Below are 14,030 nucleotides of genomic sequence, written 5' to 3' on the forward strand. Positions count from 1 at the left end.
GCTGAGAGCAACTCCTAGGCTCTCGGCCACCCCTCCGCGGGGCCCAGGGCAGACCCTTCCCCAGGTACAGCTCCCAGCACAGCCTGGGGGCCCGGCCAGCCCACCTTGGCGGAGGCTGCAGGAACCCAAGGACCCTCCACAGCTGAGAGCACAGCTGGGCGTCACCCGTGAGGTGGGGATGTGACAGTACCCCTGGCGAGCACACTCAGGGTGCGAGGTGGGGGCCTGCGGGGAGCTGGCCAGTGCCCCCGGAATGGGGGAGAGCAAGGCCTGGCAGCTCCGAGGCCTTTGTGCCCCAAACTCACACTCTTCCTGCTCCCTGACCTGGGCCCAGGCACCCAGAGACCCCACCTGCAGTCTGGAGCCCTGTGAGTGGCCCTGTTAGGAGGACCTTGGGATCCCTGAGCAGGTCACGTGCACATCAGGTGGCCTCGCCCAGGCTTTTATCCCAGAAACAACGAACACCGTTTACTTTGTTTTTTAAAATATATATTTTAAAATTTATTTATATATTTTTTTGGCTGTGTTGGGTCTTTGTTGCTGTGCGCGGGCTTTCTCTAGTTGTGGCGAGCAGGGGCTACTCTTTGTTGTGGTGCGTGGGCTTCTCATTGCCATGGCTTCTCTTGTTGCGGAGCATGGGCTCTAGGTGCGAGGGCTCAGTAGTTGTGGCTCGCGGGCTCTAGAGCGTAGACTCAGTAGTTGTGGCGCACGGGCTTAGTTGCTCCGTGGCATGTGGGATCTTCCTGGACCAGGGCTCGAACCCATGTCCCCTGCATTGGCAGGCGGATTCGTAACCACTGCGCCACCAGGGAAACCCTACTTTCTATTTTTAAGAGTAAATCATTTTTGCTAAAACAGTAGGAACAAACAAGCAGAAACAGATGGCTCGGACCAAGAGGGACTCAGTTTTAAAAGACTGTTTGATTAAAAACCGGAAAACAAAAGTCTTGGGGCTAAGGGCCATGCAGAGCTCCCCGGTGGAAGCAGCACGTGCCCTGTGGGTGGGCAGGGTGGCCTCGGGGACCACGGGAGGAGCAACGGGTGGAGGCGCCACGCGTTTCGAGGCAAAGAATCGTTCAATATAATCACTCGTACCCACGCCCCCTGCCTCGGCCCGAGCTGGCCTCCACCAGCCGCGTGGCTTGGGGCCCGGCCTCACCCCTGCAGCAGCTTGTGCTTGACGGCCGAGCTCTCGGAGCAGAGTTGCACGAAGAGGGCGCCGGCGGCCGTGCGCGCCCGCAGGTCCCGCAGCTCGTAGTCGTGGGCCCACTCGACGTTGCCCCACTTCTGGATCTGAGGGGAGGACGGGACAGGCCACTGGGTGACTGGCCAGAGCCACGACGTCCCATAGCTGAGGAGAGTCGGCTCTGATCCCACCCGAACATGAGAGACACGCAGGGGGAGCGACAGGTGAGAAAACGCGGTGGGGGGGCGGGCAGAGCAGGCACCGTGCTCACGGGTACGGCCACACGTGCCTCTCCCCCAGGGGCCTGACCTTCCCACGGGGAGGCTGGCGTGAGGCAGTCTGCAAAGTGTCACCCTCCATGAGCTGCCTCACTGGGCAGGGCTGTAAGTGCCCCGGTGGGGGCGGGGGGATGAATAAGCCAGCCAGGGCCACAAGGTCGCTGCAGCTGGGCTCCTGGGGGAGGCCAGGACAGCAGAGGCCGGCATGTCTGTACTGGGCAGGGCTGCAGACTCTCTCTCCAGGAGGAGCCCTGTCCTGAGCATGGCTGTCAGTGCGACTCCAGCCCACCCTGTGGGCCCCTCCCTGGCCAGAGGCCCAGAGGCATGGGCCCCCCACCCAGGAACTCGAGATCTACCTGCATTTCAGGTGGCCCAGAACATCTGAAGGGCGTTTTATACTCTCAGAGAACTGTTTTGCGGTGGGTGGAATGTGAGGTTCAGGGAACGATGGCCCCGCTCGGACCCCGCAGCCAAAAGTAGAGCCCGGACTGGAAACCAGGCTTCCTGGCTGCCGCCTCCAGGCCCAGATCACCCTCTTCCCATCCAACCCTTTCTCACACCAGACAGTAGCCGGCCTCTCACAACACAGAAGCAGTTTTATCCCCTGGCATTTTCCTGAACGATGACTAGACGAACTTGGGAAATACTGTCATTACAAAAGGGTTTTCATCATGCTAGGAGCCAATTTGTAACAGCAGTTAACCTTCTGAGGCTGGAGAAATGACAAGGGCACTGCAGAGAACACCATCATTCTGAGTTAAAAAACGCAAATGGCAGTGCAGCAAAGCCTTATTAATTCTGAGCCCCCTGAACCAAACGTGCACGAGCAGCAGCCCCGAGGGCCCGCCGTGCGCACGTCCGGGTGTGCAGGCTCAGCCTCCTTCTAGAAGCACCCACGTGGCCCCTGCTCATCTTGAGGGGCCCAGCCTGCAGCTATGCCTGAACCGGCCTGAACCTCCACCCGCAGAGGGGGGCTCCAAGACCCGCCTCTGGCATCATCTCAGGGGGCGCCCACGCCTCGGATTCCTCCTGTGCAAGATGGGAAACGAGCCCTCACCCGACACGGTGCTGAGAAGAGGCGGCGAGGCGGTGAGGGAGGGCTGAGCAGCACCGCCGCGGTTTGCTACCATTGTGACGCGACACCTCTATGGGCCTTAGTGTCCGGGCTCCGCGTGTACATGGCGGGGTGCCCTTCGGGGAGTCTGCCTTGGGGCTGCGCCTCACCTGGAAGGCCTCCTCCAGGCGCGACAGCAGCACAGCCTGCTCCACCGTCAGGTGCAAATCGATCAGGCCCAAGGTCAGCACCATGGACTTGAGCTGGCTCACCACAAACTCAATCCCTGCAGGGACACAGCCAGGTCAGGACCTGGGGCCCCCATCCCACACAGGGCAGTCGCCAGGCGGGGGACAGAGCCTTCGCCACACTTCTCAAGGAGCGCTCTGCTCTCCCTCGGGGATCCCTGCTCTGCTCCTGCCTGGGGCGGGCCCCGGCCCATCAGAGCGAGCACTCCACCCCGTGACCCGAGCCAGGCCAGGGAGACCTGAATGGAGATTCCTGAAGAGGGGAGAGCCACGTCCCCCAGAAAGGGTGTGAAACTGCTGGCCCGTGGACCAGGGGACAGGTTAGCATGACAGCCCTCCACCCCCGGCCCGTCCTCCCTGGCCAACAGGAAGCACCACGTACCTTGTAGGGCCCACATGTTGTAAGAGGCCAGGTGGCTGACCAGCACCTCCCGAGTCCGGGCTGGGATGCTGGGCCCCATGATGCTGGTGGAGGAGCCGATCTTCACGCCGTATCTAAAAGGAAGAGGCTGCATGTCTGTCTGTCCTGCTGTGCAGCCCAGCTTCTGCCCAGAAGCAGAGCCCCAGCCTGCTGAGCACACGTGTGCCCCTTCAGGGGCCCGCTGGGAATACGGACAGCACCTGCCGCTGCAGTCCGTGGCCTCCTGACCTAGTAACCTTCTGTCACCAAGAGCAGAGGGCAAGAAACAGCTCTGGATGGAGACACAGCTGGCAAGTCAGGAAGCAGGGGGTCACTTACAGCTCCTGAGATTCGAATTCATTGGCCTGAACGTCCATCAGAACTATGGGCTGCCTGCGTTTCAAACCTTTGCAGAAAAGTCCTCACATGTGAGCCATAAAAGCCTTCTTTTAAATATTGTTTTCTTTACAATAGTCGTGTATGTCCCGTATCAGGCAATCACTTTTTCACACATTTATTAAGTCTCTACCATACACGAGGCACTGTTTTTAGTCTGGGACACGAGCTAGCTTCAAGAACGATACATTTTCAAGAACAATCTTAACTACACAAAATGCAGGAAAAAACAATGGAATAAAAGCAATTTTTGTAATTTCCTCTCACATATCACTGATTTTCCCCATTGCTTTAGAAACAGTCTTTCCGAAATTTCCAATAGTACAAATAGAACACAGGAAGTGGCCACGTTTTCCTGTAATCTGCTACGTGTGAGAAATTTCAACTGCCACAAAAAGCTGACAATTCTGTACCACAGCAAAGGCCTGCAGGCACCAAACTACTGCTCCATTTCACTGGACTCCAAAATGGCATCGCATCTTTGCGGTTCTCACGTGGCATCTAGTCGTTCAGTTTTATCTGACCCTTCAGCACACTGGCTATGCCTCTTACTACAAAACCCAAGGATGCCGACACATCGTGGGTGCTCTGTAAACGTGTACAGATAAAAAACGCTATGCCAAAACCACTCCATGTACGCACACTTACAAAATACCGTGGTCAAGGGAGCACAGGGTCAGAGCCCTTTGCGAATCCCCTGGGAATGAAATGAAACTGAATCAACTGTGCCATATCAATGGCCTGTTCAATTCTGCACAAGAGTCTTCCTGCTAAGGAAAAGCACTGGGCATCACCAATCCCTGGAAACCTCCCACCCACAGGTTCACCTGTCCAGACTTTTCTCCATGTGTCAGGATCACACACGCTGCTTTGTGATTGTGTATACGACTGCACAGCAACTGTGACAACGAGCAGGGCGGTATCTGCCAACGCGAGCATTCAGTGTGTGCCAAGCAGGGTGCATCACTTCGCGTACACCTCCCGACACCCTGGGAGGTAGGGATTATGAGCCCCACTCACAAACAAGGGAGCTCAGAGAGATCAAGTCACTAGCCCAAGGTCACACAGCCAATGGGGGAAGAAGCACTGAACAGCATTTTCCCCCAAGGTGGCCCTGTCCTGAGTCCCCTGGGTGCTCTGAACTCAGAACGCTGACCAGCTCAGGGCCTCGGCTGTCCAGCATGGCCTGGACCCTGGCCTGCCCAGCGCTGAGCGGCTCACCTCCTCTCGGCCCAGCCTATGACTGGGTCCCACTCGTTCCTCTGCAGCTCCACCAGCGTCTCTGGTTCTTCCACCCTGCAGCTAATTCAGTGCAAAAGCACCTCCATTAATAAAAAAAGTACAATTCTTTCATCCAGCGACAGACACAGATACACAAAACGCAACAGCAGACCTCTCCACCCCCTACCCCCGCCCCCAAGCCTTTCCCCTAAAGCAGTGGTTCTCAAAGTGTGGCCCAGGGCTCACCCTGGACCTTGCTGGAAACGCACATCCTCAGGCCCCGCCCTCTGGGGGTGGACCAGCAACCTGCAGCTTCACAAGCCCTCCAGGGGTTCTGCGTAAGTTTGACTTTGAGACCCACTGTCCCGAACACCCCCAGTTATCGACAGGTCACTGCCTGCAGTGCTGCCCTGGTGCTGCCCTCAACACTAACACTGTCCCCAGACCCACACCCCCTTGGTCCCAGGATGCTGCGCCAGAAGCTCGGTCACTCGTCCTGCCTGCCAGCCCCTCCCAAGAGGCGGCGCCCCGGCCACGGGCCAGCTGCCTGTCTGCCCACGTGCCTCCCAGCCACAGATGCGGCCGCCAGCGGCCCTGCCCGGCACCACTGATGCCAGGCCACACCACTGTTCTGACCAAGAAACAGAGATGAGGTCAGCTGAGGGGAGCTGAGCTGCAAGGCCTCCTGGGACAGAAGCCTTGGGGGTGCCGGGGAGGCCAGGCTGGTGTGAGCAGAAGTGGCAGGGAGGTCACGAGGGTGCGGGGAGGCGGCTGCCCAGGGGAGAGGAGTGGCCCCCAGGGCAGAGAGGGCTCCCATCCGCATCTGCTCTCAGTACTGGGATGGTCTCCAAGAAAACCCCCTTCTCCGAGCTGGGCTGGAAGGGTGCTCTTCCCTGTAACCAAACGGTCCCTAATGCAAACAGCGCGGACTTTCCACCAGCAGTGCCAGCGGCCTCTGCAGGGACACCTCTGTCCCCTCGCCCCAGTGCCGATTTCACGTGCCATCCTGGAGGTACCCGGGTGTCGGAGCATTCGGGCGGCAGACATGGGGCTGCTCAGTTGTTCCTTCCACTTCCTGTCAACATCCCCAACCCACCCGTGAGAGAACCCGGGCACAGGGAGGATGCAGACGAGGAGGCCGGCCGCTGGATGCCAAGGTCGGGCCATCCGTGACCCAGCGGACAAGTGAGGAGCAGGCGACCTACATGAGAACGTGCGGTGGCCGGACATGACCCCCTGGGTCCTGGAGCCTGAGAGAGCTGCAGAGGCCACCAGCCTATCCCGCCCCAGGCCAGGGGACAGCTGCTGGCTGTGGGAGAGGGCCGGCCCGACGCTGGGGCAGCCCGTGCCCTCCCGCCTGGGGTCTGCAGAGCAGCTGACTGCTGAGGAAGTAAGGGCCTGCCCTCTCCTCCACTGAGAAGGCTCCAGGCAAACAGCCTGAGGAACTCGCTCAGGCCCCGGGGAGGCTGCCCGCACGTCCATTACCAGACGGTGTCAGTGTCCAGGAACTTTGCGGCTGCCCAGATGAGCTGGTCCTTGTCTCGCTGGGTCGGGTTGTCTAGAGACGTGTTGCACAGTGTGGTCTGGATCAAAGGCAGAGAGAGAGCCCGTCAGCACAGCCAGTCCCGAGGACACCGCCCAGGCCCCAGGAACAATGAACTCCCCCAAGGTCTCAGTCTCTGTACTACCAGGCTCTGCAGTGTTTAATTCAATCCTCACCACAACCCTTTCCAGGAGGTACTATCACTGTAACCATTACAGAGACGTGGGAAGCCAGGCCCAGGGAGATCAGGTCCAGCGAAGGCGACGTGGAGGCATTCCTGGATCCGGCTGAGAAGCTCACCCGCCAACTCCCCAACGCCTCAGAAAGCAGGGGACAAGCCAGCCAACCCAGGGGCAGGACAGTTTTTCCAGATCTGCCTTGTGGCCCACAGGCTGCTGAGCTACCCAAAGGCTCCGTCTGCAGCCCGTGTCCCCTGTTCCCTGGACACTCCAGGGGAGCTGGGACGCGGGCAGAGAGGCTGAGAAGCCTGCCTGGGGCTTGGGTCCATGTGCCGGGAAGCACAGACTCTCGACGCATCGTCTGGTCCCATCCTGACCACCACCCACTTTTCAGGGTGGGGACCTTGCCCGAGGGGCGGCAAGTTGCCCAAGGTGACCGAGTGGGCCTCTCCCCCAGCTGCTCCTCTAGGGCCTCAGGGAGGCCAGCTTCTCAGGGAGGGTCTGCACCGCCACCAACCCTGCTGAGTGCGCACTGAGCTGAGGCCAGGCTGGCTACGTGCTGCTGAGATGGACAGCAGGCATGACCAGCATGTCCATGACCAGCACATGACCCAGACCATCACAGACCCTCAGAGCCGACAAAACAAAGGAACGGCTGCCCCAGAGGGAACTAAGAGAGCCGGCGGCCAGGGAAGGATTGTGTCCCGAGACCCAGGGAGGAACCAGGCCCTGGGGGTGGGGGTGGGGTGGGTGCCCACAGCCTCAGGGCCTTATCGAAATCGGGAGAGGATCCCTAATTCTGCCCGGTGCCCCACGAAGCCCGTGGCAGCCTCGGGCGCGGGCTGCGACCTATTACCAGGTGCATGGTGTATGTCTTGATGGTGTCCTGCTGAGAGTCCCACTCAGTGGCCACAGCGACGGCCAGGGCCTCGCTGGGGACGGTGAAGAGCTTGGCTTGGGGAGTCCTCAGCTTCCTGTGGTCCAGATTGATCTCAAAGCCAGCTTGAAAGAACAGATGAAAACCTCTCAGGGGTTAATAAGCAGAATCGAGTGACCACCCCTATGTTTAGCTACTTGATTTGGTGCAAAGACGCCCCGAGATCCTTCTGGGGGGTGGGTGGCTTACAGAAACACACCCCACGAGAGCGCCAAGGTCAAGCTCACCGAGGAGCTGGCTGGAGGTGAAAAGTGTTTCCACCCGTTCACAGAAACAAAAGAGGCAGTGAAAATTCCAAACACTCACCTTCACCCTGTGTGATGCTGACATTCTGATAGAACCTCTTCCTTTCTGCTGGGAAGATTTTTCAAAAGCGCAGTTTAAAATGCTGTGGAGACTCAGGAGGAGCCTGTACCACCACTGCTGATTCTGACTGACCACCCCGACTTCCACACAGCACCCAAGGGTCTCCCCACTCCACATGGATCAGTGGCTTCTGAGTAAGAGGCTAGGGGCAGCAGCCCCGCCGACACGAGACTGGAGGCCCCTGCGTCTGTCTGGAGGCCTCGGTCGGGGTGCCCAGACGATGTCCAGCATGTTCTCCAGTGCCTGGCTGGGCAGCACGTCCAAAGCAGACCAGGCAGGAAGTGGGGGGTGGGGGGACCTGAAGGCTGACTCATCCCTGGGGGAGGGACCCACCCTGCCGGTACAGCAGAGCATTCTACCACACGCCCCACACGGCCATGGGAAATGGGCCCAAGAGACCTGGCGGTCAAAGAAAGGACGGAGCAGAGACTGATGGCACAGGCTGAGCCTCCCAAAGCTGCCGGGACAGCGATGTCTCCCGCGAGGGGGTCTTCTTACCTCTGCCCCCCTCCTCTGTCCTGGCCAATTCCACCTCTGTGCTGATCAGAGATGCCGGCCAGGCGGGTTCAGGGCTGCGCTGAGGGGAGGGCAAACTCCAGTCTTGGAGCAAACTTGGTGACGACTAACCCCCTTCCAGGGCAGGACTCAAAGCTACCCTGCTTCGAGGCACGTACTGTCTCGTGGGTAGACGGACACTAAACCCAAGAAGACTCATCTCTTCTGGGCCAAAGGAAGACCTCCAAGCAGCCAGATGGCACCTGAGAGCTGCAGAAGAGCAGGGCAGGCCCAACCGTGCTGATGGCTTTCAGAGTGTGTGTGTGTGTGTGTGTGTGTGTGTGTGTGCGCCCACGATGGCTGCAGAGGCCCACATCTGGGGAGGAGGCCGGCAGGTCCCAGCGAGGAGGGTGGGGGAGCCAAGTAGGGGGTTCACACAGGCAACGAGACCAGGATCTGGAAAATTCACTTGGCGGGATCCATGCTCCCCAACAATGTCAAAAGATGGAGGTTTTCTCTCTGGACCCTCCAAGGTCTTGGGTCTCATAAGACAAGTCATGAGATTAGGAGCCTGTGAAGCACCCACATCCTCAGTGACACAGGGTGAGCTACCAGCAACGGAAACCCCATCCTTACAGGCAGGAGACAGGCTAGTCTTGCAGGATCACACAGAACAGTGACAGAGGGCGAGCTACCAGCAACGGAAACCCCATCCTTACAGGCAGGATCACACAGAACAGGTCTATTATGAGTACGAATCACTCCCTTTACAGAACGTCTGTTTCTGTAGCAAAACCACACTTGGTGCTTTTTAAGTGACAATTTTAAGGACTATGTAGATACAAAGAAATGGGTATGTGAAAAAGCATTGAATTTTAAAAGCTGCCACAAGAAACCAGGCTATATAAGCGGGAACATTAACAAGCTGCTCCTGTGAAGAGTGCTGAACTGGAAATCAATGTCCACTGGCTCCCTTTCTCCTGCGAGGCTGCTTCAATACGTATAAAGAAACAGGCGATTTTCTGTGTCACTTCCCCGGACACTCCTCCTCCTGTCCCAGGCTTCACAGACCAGTGAGTGATCCTTCTACCAGCCTCAATTTCCGGGCTGGCCTTTGCTTTGGAAAGACTCAAAGCCTCAGAACTGCAACCACCACGGTGCACCAGGAACAGAGGACGTGCCTTCCCAGAGCTGCCTCAATACCTTTCTCTCTCTAAACAGTGCCACCTGGCGGGCCTTAAGCTTTAAAGTTAGATTCTGACTCGGGGTCCCTCTACCCATAATCCTGGGGCGGCTGTGACAGAGCGTTTTCAAGTTTCAGAATCTTCGGGCCAGCTATATAAAGAACTCTTGCAATTCAATAATAAAAAGAGAAATAACCCAACTAAGAAATGGTCAAAGGATCTGAATAGACATTTCTCCAAAGAAAATGTACAAGTGTCCAAAAAGCACACGAAAAGATGTTTGACATCATTCATCATCAGGGGAATGCAAAGCAAAGCCCCGAGACACCACTTCACACCCACTAGGATGGCTATGACCAAAAAGACAGATGTTGGGAAGGAGGCTGAGAAACTGGGACCTTCATACATTGCTGGTGGAAATGCCACCTTGGAAAGCAGGGTGGCAGTTCCTCAGAAAGTTAGGTACCATTTGATCCAGCAATTCTACTCTTAGATACCTGCCTGTGAGAAACGAAAACATATGCCCACACAAAAACCTGTACTCAAGTGTTTACAGAGGCATTCAGAACACCAAAAGATGGAAACACCCAAACGTTCACCAATGGATGACTGCATAAATAAGACATGGTGTGTCCCTACAATGGAATGTTATCAGCTGTGAGAGAGAATGGAGTACTGACACATGTTACCCCTGGGATAAACCTTGAAAACATGCTGAATGAAAAAAAGCCAGTCCAAAAAAACCACATTCCATTTATATGAAATATCCAAACTAGGGAAATCTACAGACACAGAGAATAAAGCAGTGGCTGCCTAGGCCTGGAGGGATTGAGGGGGTACTCGGAGAGCGGTAGCTAAAGGGTACAGGGATTCTTTGCGGTGATAAGAATGTTCTAGAATCGATGGCTGCACAATCCCTTTGAGTATACTAAAAGCCACTGAGTTGTACACTTTAAGTGAGTGAACTGTAAGTGCATCACAGCTCGATAAAGCTGTTAAAAAATCCTTCAACGCACCTCTTTTCCAAATCGCTCTAGCATCCAGAGCAGGGGCTGGCACACTTCTGCCGAGAGCCAAATAAAGTATTTCAGGCTTTGCAGGCCATCCAGTCTCTGTGCAGCCAGCCAACTCTGCACTGTGGTGAAAGCAGCCCTAGATGCATGTCAGTGAATGAGCAGGGCTGGGTTCCAATAAACCTTTATTAACAAAAACAGGTGGCAGGCCGGCCTCCTTATCTACAGCATCTGCCTCAACCCAGCACAAGCAGCCTCTGAAGACGGGGCAGAGACTGAGAAGCTAAACCACTTGTGCAGGCGACAGACAACTTGTAAACAGAGGAGACCCCCAGCCTTGCCCTCACCGGTGTCGTCCTCAGCTCGACAGGCAGCCTCTCTGAACACCTTCCCCTCTAAGCGGCTGACGGCTCCAACGGCTGGTACGGGGCTGGACGCCACACAGCCCGGTGACCCTCTCCTAACCCCCTCCTCGCCTTCCGACAACCTTCAATGGCACAGCTGTCCCTAAGGAGCCAAGTTCAATCTACTTGCCTCTCCAAGTCTTCACGGAGAAGCCACCACTTGGGTTTAAACTTCCACTCCTCCAAAGACGCACAGACGCTCAAGTCGGAAAAGCAGAGCGCTCAGGTCGGTGCGAGACGCTCCGTCCCACTGCTCAGCACTCTTTCACCCACTCTTATCTTCCTCCACGTTTGACTACCTACCAAGAGCCGAAGCTAGCAAGTCTGCAGTAGAAAGGAACAGGGGCAGGTCAGTGCCACCATGACGGCGAGTGGCACCCACCAACTGGATGAACCCTCTGATTGAGGAAACTTAAGGGAATTCCTGAACGTGTCCCCTTCACTCGTGTGCTGCCTCCCTGGGGTGCTGTAAAGGAAAAACAACGCTCCCGTTTTCCTTTACACACTCACACAGATACTATGCTCCAAACGTGGAGGGGGGGCGGTTAGGGTTAGGGATCCCTACCGATCGGATACCACTGATCAACTGAGACACCAGCTGAGTGTCCTAAAATTGACTCAATTCTGACACGACCCGCCTGGAGACAGCGCTGGATCCCATAGATTAAGGACTCAGTCTTACAAGAGTTATGTCCTGCATGATAGGTTGCTAGAGCAGTTGACGGAATTTAGGAGAACAATTTACTTACTAGAGTACCAGTTTACTACAAAAGGATACAACTCGGGGACAGGCAAATGGAGGAGATGCATGGGGCAAGGTATGGAGGAAAGGGTGCCGAGTTTCCATGCTCTCTCTGGGCACCCTCCCTGCATCTCCACGTGTTCCCCAACCTTGAAGCTCTCCAAACCCCATAGTTCAGGGGTTTTATGGAGGCTTCATTACACAGGCATGATTAAATCACAGGTAATTAGTGATCAACCTCCATTCAATCTCCAATCCCTCTCCCTTTCCCAGAGGTCAGGGGGTGGGGCTGAAACTTCCAACCCTCTAATCCAGCGTGTTTGGTTCCCCTGGCAATCAGCCGCCATCCTTAGGGGCTTTCCCTAAGGAAAAAGTCACCTTGTTAACATACACTCAGGTGTGGTTGAAAGGGGCTTGTTATGAGTAATAAGACCCTCCTTTCACCTTTATCACTCTGGAGCTCTTTTAGGACAGAAGACCGACTACTTTAACAAAAGATTCTCCGATAACTCTCATTACTTAGTAAGCTACAAAGGTTTTAGGAGACGTATGCCAGTACAAGAAAATGACCAAATGTGTACATTTCTTATCATAAATCACACGGTCACTGCCCTTCCTTCTTCCCCTTTACTGGCTCTTCATGGATCACCTCCAGGCCCTTCACCTGGGCCCTGACAAGAGAGATCTCTGCTCCCTGCTACATCCATTCCTCTTCCCTATTTGTATAAAATTATGGAACAGAAGGGCGCTCAGAGACAACCTAGCCCTTCAACTCACAGACCAAAATGATGTCCAATCGAAGCAGTCACATGCCTAAGATCACACAGCTCCTGGTTCAGCAGCATCAGACCCCAGGTATGTGCTTCTGCCACGATACCAAGCTGCCTGTGGAGCTCTAGATTTCCTGAAGCAGGCAGTGTCACAGCGAGCTCCCTCACCCGCTGCCACCTCTGGACGTGTTCCAGCCGCCCACGTTCCACCCTCCCTGCTCCTCTACACCGAGCTCCTTCTCGTCTGTCAAGACTCAGCTTAAAGAGATATGGGAACATATGTATATATATAACTGATTCATTTTGTTGTGAAGCTGAAACTAATATACCATTGTAAAGCAATTATGCTCCAATAAAGATGTTTAAAAAATAAAAAAAAAAAAAAAAAAAAAAGACTCAGCTTAAATGTCCTTTCACCCAAGACCCTTTCTAGACCCTCAAAACCCCCAAGGTGGGAATAGGTGCTTCTTTGTACCTTCCTCACGCAGGATATAGGCTATTGTTTAACCAGGGTGTTATAACCTTCTGCACTCGACGCTGAACATCACCTAGGTAGAGGCTACGTCTCTCTTGAAGACAACGGTGCCTCCCGCCCTCAGCACATCAATACTGAGTGACTGGAAGGAGAGCTTTACTATCGTTCACTCAAAGGAGTCACTCCCACTCTTACCCCTAAAACCTCTCCCCAGAAGCAACGAAAGAGCCACTACCTTCTCCTAAGCCTCATCTGAGTTGGAAGGGGAGGAAGAGGCACGGGGTGTTAACTCCTTAGCAGATGGCAAGGGTCGTGGGAAGGCAGTAGGAGGAAGGGTCAGGACAGCTGCGGAGACAGCGGCCGGGATGAAAGACTGAAAGCCTGGGCTCCAGGTCCCTTCGGTGCCGGGTCGCGGGGACACAGAAAGCAGCCCGGCAGACCGGCCTTTACCCCGCAAACCTCTCAGAGTTTGCTCTTCTCCCTTGGGGCAATCCCGACCCAGAACCCGAATTTCCCCGCCTGAAAACAAGGATGACTTCTGCTTTCCTAACGGAAGAGAAAAAAGCCACACGTGCTAAAGAAAACGACGCGCGTGCGCTCTGGGTCGGTCCCTGCTCTTGCCGGGGCTTCCCTTCCGACCTGTGACCCTGTACGGCCAACTCCTCAGCCTGCTCCGCCCTGGCCTCCCTCACCTGCTGGGGGCGCGTAGGCCCGGGCGTGGGCCGGGGGTTTTGGCCCGGGCCCCCTGGAGGCGGTGAGGCCACCCCGGGGGCAGTTCAGGAGGTGGCGACCCCCGCCCCGCAGCCGGAGGCAGCTCCTCCACATCGCGCGGGGGCCTGGGAGAACGACCGCGCGAGATCTGAGCGCGAGGAACACTGAGCGGAGGGACCGCACGCTGCGCACTCGGGCCGCACGAAGCTTCTCACCGGCGACCGGAACTTCTCACCGGCCGCCGGCATCCTCAGCCTCCCCGGGCGCCGCCATGTTGCGCACGACACTCGCGGCGCGCCGTCGCCGCGCGCCTCAGCGCACGCCGCAGCCAATCAGTATCACAAACGCCCAGGCCCCGCCCCCGCGCCGCGCCTCGGGAAGAAGACTACAAGTCCCAGAGGGCCTCGGTGCCCGCCACGTGCTGTCTC

The 14,030-nt window shown here is 56.4% G+C and overlaps 1 protein-coding gene across 4 annotated transcripts; it reads right to left on the reverse strand.

The window, feature by feature from the left end:
• Positions 1–472: 472 nt before the first annotated feature.
• Positions 473–13,899, reverse strand: ATPAF2 (ATP synthase mitochondrial F1 complex assembly factor 2). 4 transcript variants are annotated; one of them, XM_082679203.1, is made up of 8 exons: positions 13,818–13,899; positions 7,749–7,793; positions 7,362–7,507; positions 6,269–6,366; positions 4,784–4,864; positions 3,149–3,261; positions 2,689–2,804; positions 473–1,293 (listed from the first exon to the last, which is right to left on the reverse strand). In XM_082679203.1, the coding sequence occupies exons 3-8, from the start codon at positions 7,368–7,370 to the stop codon at positions 1,156–1,158; spliced, it is 555 nt and encodes a 184-aa protein (XP_082535329.1). In that variant the 5' UTR covers positions 7,371–7,507; positions 7,749–7,793; positions 13,818–13,899; the 3' UTR covers positions 473–1,155. The 4 variants fall into 4 exon arrangements, with proteins under 4 accessions (XP_082535329.1, XP_082535327.1, XP_082535326.1 ...); XM_082679201.1 differs by having other exon boundaries at positions 13,584–13,870; XM_082679200.1 differs by having other exon boundaries at positions 7,749–7,796; positions 13,584–13,870.
• Between the last annotated feature and the right edge of the window lie 131 nt (positions 13,900–14,030).

This window comes from Grampus griseus (genome assembly GCF_964374135.1).
Source record: "Grampus griseus genome assembly, chromosome: 20".
Classification (NCBI taxonomy): Eukaryota; Metazoa; Chordata; class Mammalia; order Artiodactyla; family Delphinidae; genus Grampus; species Grampus griseus.

Bases quoted from the DNA above. Each gene is read 5' to 3' on its own strand.
- ATPAF2 (XM_082679200.1), bottom strand. From the start codon at position 13,716: ATGTGGAGGAGCTGCCTCCGGCTGCGGGGCGGGGGTCGCCACCTCCTG. The intron at 6,367-7,361 runs GTAATAGGTCGC...CCTTTGATCCAG, and splicing joins AGACATACACCATGCACCTG to ACCACACTGTGCAACACGTC. The intron at 3,262-4,783 runs GTGAGCCGCTCA...TCTTCCTTTTAG, and splicing joins ATAGGCTGGGCCGAGAGGAG to ATACGGCGTGAAGATCGGCT.